This window comes from Helianthus annuus, chromosome 10, assembly GCF_002127325.2.
Source record: "Helianthus annuus cultivar XRQ/B chromosome 10, HanXRQr2.0-SUNRISE, whole genome shotgun sequence".
Lineage (NCBI taxonomy): Eukaryota > Viridiplantae > Streptophyta > Magnoliopsida > Asterales > Asteraceae > Helianthus > Helianthus annuus.
This window is the reverse complement of record NC_035442.2, coordinates 131,581,287-131,584,679: the sequence shown is the minus strand read 5'-3', so window position 1 is coordinate 131,584,679 and position 3,393 is coordinate 131,581,287. Positions and strand designations below refer to the sequence as shown.

General features: G+C 37.1%; 1 protein-coding gene across 1 annotated transcript; it reads right to left on the bottom strand.

The window, feature by feature from the left end:
• Positions 1–641: 641 nt before the first annotated feature.
• LOC110882504 (uncharacterized protein At4g06744) lies at positions 642–2,502 on the bottom strand. The gene has a single exon (XM_035978899.1). The coding sequence runs from the start codon at positions 2,388–2,390 to the stop codon at positions 816–818; it is 1,575 nt and encodes a 524-aa protein (XP_035834792.1). The 5' UTR covers positions 2,391–2,502; the 3' UTR covers positions 642–815.
• Between the last annotated feature and the right edge of the window lie 891 nt (positions 2,503–3,393).

Genomic DNA, 3,393 nt, shown 5'->3' with positions numbered 1-3,393 from the left:
GAGAGAGAGTTAAGGGTTACACGTGCTTGCATCTTGTTTAAACCAACCTACCAGAAGAAAGAAAATTGAACACTAATTTTCTGAGTGAACCAAGAGTTGACAATTAATATATGTATGGTAAATATCTCTATCTTTGATGATAGGAAAGAAGCTTATGTTTAACGTAGTCCAAAATTTTAACAAATGCACATGAAAATCAATGGACAGACAATATCCGTAAAAAAATAAAGAGATATTTTCCCTATATTTAAACAAGTTTTAAAGACAAAGTCGGCACAAAAATAAATAGATATTTTCCCTATATTTAAACAAGTTTTAGATATAAAAGATTTTTGTCTTTACAACCACAAAAAATGAAAAAGAAATTGATAATAAAAATAAAGATTTTTTCTCTGCATTGCCTATCTGTACTTGTTCTTGTCAACACCCTTTTATTAACTATCACTCATAACAAAAAGAAAAAAAAAAAGAAATTGTTTGATTCAAATGATAATTAATAAATGAAATTATCATAATACTTTATAGACATTAATTTGATGCTAATATATGGTTAAATATTATCTAATTGCTTCCATGACTCATTGTTTTCCTAATATGGTATCAAAAAATAGAAAGAAAAAAAAAAACTCACCCCACTTTGCTACAAAAAATTCACATGTATATAATTTGAAAGAAACAACAATTAATTCCGAGACTACATGAACAAGGCCAATTATTTTCACGTACTTAAAATAAAAAAAAAAAAAAAAAAAAAAAAACAGGCTTTCACTTTGACCGCTTTACACCTAACTATACGGTGGTCGCCACAAGATGAGTTAATGCGGCGAAAGAGCTCCGTAAGTTCCCCTTCGTGGAGCCTGCGCCAGCTCGGGTGCCGACGCTGGCGATTGAATATCCGAAGACATTATCTGAGCACCAGAAAGCCCTCCTTTGCACGGTACGTAATTAAGAGATCTTTCGTTTGGACAAGAATGAGGTTTGGTGAAGAAACTAGCACACTCGGCCGCAGTTCTTTGGTTCCGAAGATCCAAAATGCAGTTCATCCTCACGTCTAGAACCCCTTTCTTAATCAGCTTCCGACACTGTGGACCAACCTGAGTGAAATAATTATACGAAAGCGTAAAATTCGACAGATTCGGCAGGCTGCACACCTCCTCAGGCACCACACCATTGAACTTATTGCCTGCCAAGTTCAGAAGCTCCATTTTCTCTAAACACTGAAACGAGTGAGGGATCGGGCCATGCAACATATTAAATCCAACGTCGAACACAGTTGCTTTCTTCAAAAGCCCGATCTGATACGGTAAACAACCGGTTAACTGGTTGTTTAAGAAAAGAACCTCGAGTAGAGTATTGGAAGCTTGACCAATGCTTGGAGGAATCCCACCAACAAACTTATTGTTAGCTAGGGTTAGGTAAAGCGCCGTCGTTTTACCAAGATTGTTGGGGAGGGTTTGGATGAAATTATTGTTGTTGATGAAGAGGAGATCGAGGTTGAGATTGAAGACTTCAGGATTAACTGTGCCTTCGAAGGCGTTGAACCGGAGGTCAAGGAAGAGTAACTTGTTGGCTTTGAGGACTTCGTTGGGGAATTTGCCGGAGAATTTGTTGTTACTGAGGTCGAGCTCGTAGAAGTATTTTAATTTGTCGAGATTGGTGGGTATGGAGCCGGTGAAGTTGTTTGAGTTTGCATGGAAGAAAACGAGGTCCGGCAAGCGGGAGAGGAAGCGGGTGAGGGTTAGGTTGGGGCCACCGAAATTAAAGTTGTTAAACTTGACGCCCGCGAGGGCCAATTTTTTGATATCCGGGCGGATGTCGCACTTGAATCCTTTATAATCTCGGCAAATCTTTTTGCCCTTCCATGTATTTGTAATTCCGAGGGGATCGTCTACAATTAATTTTTTGAATTCTCGAATTACTGGGTATACTAGCTTCAGTCGTTGGCTCTCGAATCCATCTGATGGTGGTGGCTTTCTTGGTGGTGGATTTCTTGGTGGTGGATTTCTTGGTGGTGAGCGTGGTTTTTTTGGTGGTGGTGGGGATGGTGGTGGTGGTGGTGGTGGGGATGGTGGTGGTGGGGATGGTGGTGGTGGTGGTGGTGGGGATGGTGGTTGTGGTGGTGGTGGGGATGGTGGTGGTGGTGGTGGTGGGGATGGTGGTGGTGGTGGTGGCGGCATTGGTTCAGGGCAGGGTGGGGGAGGGGGAGGTGGGCAAGGAGGGGGAAGTGGAGGGGGGCAACATTCATCTTCCGGTGGTGGGGATGGTAATGCACCACCACCACCAATGACTATCTCGAGTGTTTCTCTATGAGAAACTTGTTCACCATTGCCGGTGAAGAAATGAGTGATGCAGATGAAGATGAAGAGTGAGAATGTATTGAGTCTGGTCATTAATCCGTTGAAGAGAGTGGACTAGACAAAGATAAGGAACTTATAGAAGTAATGAAGTGTGAGGGGCATATGGATGTAAGCTTAGTCCTATGTTCAATATTATATATAGTAGCAAAAGACTTTACAGTTTTCAGAGTGTATGGTCTAAATTTCAAAATGTGATATAACTTTCTTGTTTGATTTATGATAATTTAAGTCAACAAAAATAGTATCATTTATTATATACCACTAAAAATACTTTTAATCATGGCACTAAATAACTTAGGGCTTTTCCTAATTCATATGCTTCTTCGTAACTATGTTTTGGGTTGACTCAGTAACATGATCGATGTGATGTCTAAGTTTTATAAAATGAATAAAAAACTTTAATTATTAGAGTGCATTTTAGTAATTTTTGTAAGACTTAACAAAAAAGTTAACAAGTTTTGATTTTATTACTCAATATTGTGACAAAGTTTGGGCTTATTACTCAACATTGTGATAAATTAGAACGTTAATACCTAATTTTGCAATAAAAAACTATTAGTACCCGACATTGAAATTTGATTGAAACCATAAGGACCATCGATGTAATTTTTTCTTCACAATATATTTGCATATATATAGTATATTCGACGATGGACGGAGACTAAAAATTTTTAAAAACCATTTTAGAAGTTGAAAAGATATAGTAAAAACATTTCGTTGTGAATAAAATATCATATGCTTTATTCAGGGATGATTTACACATAACGAATTTGAATACTTCATTTATACTTTAGAACCTAAAGTAATTAACTAATTACACATCGTAAAGTATTTACTAGCGAATGCATATATAATCTATAATCTGTAATTATAGTATAAAGCATTTTATAAGGTTTCCTACAAGGGTGTTGCTATCTACACCCTACTCTACCACACCATACCCTATATAATTCATTAATTATTACCTAAAATTTAGAAAAAACTTAACTAATTTCATTAATTATTACCTAACTATTTATTACTCAATCATAATTAG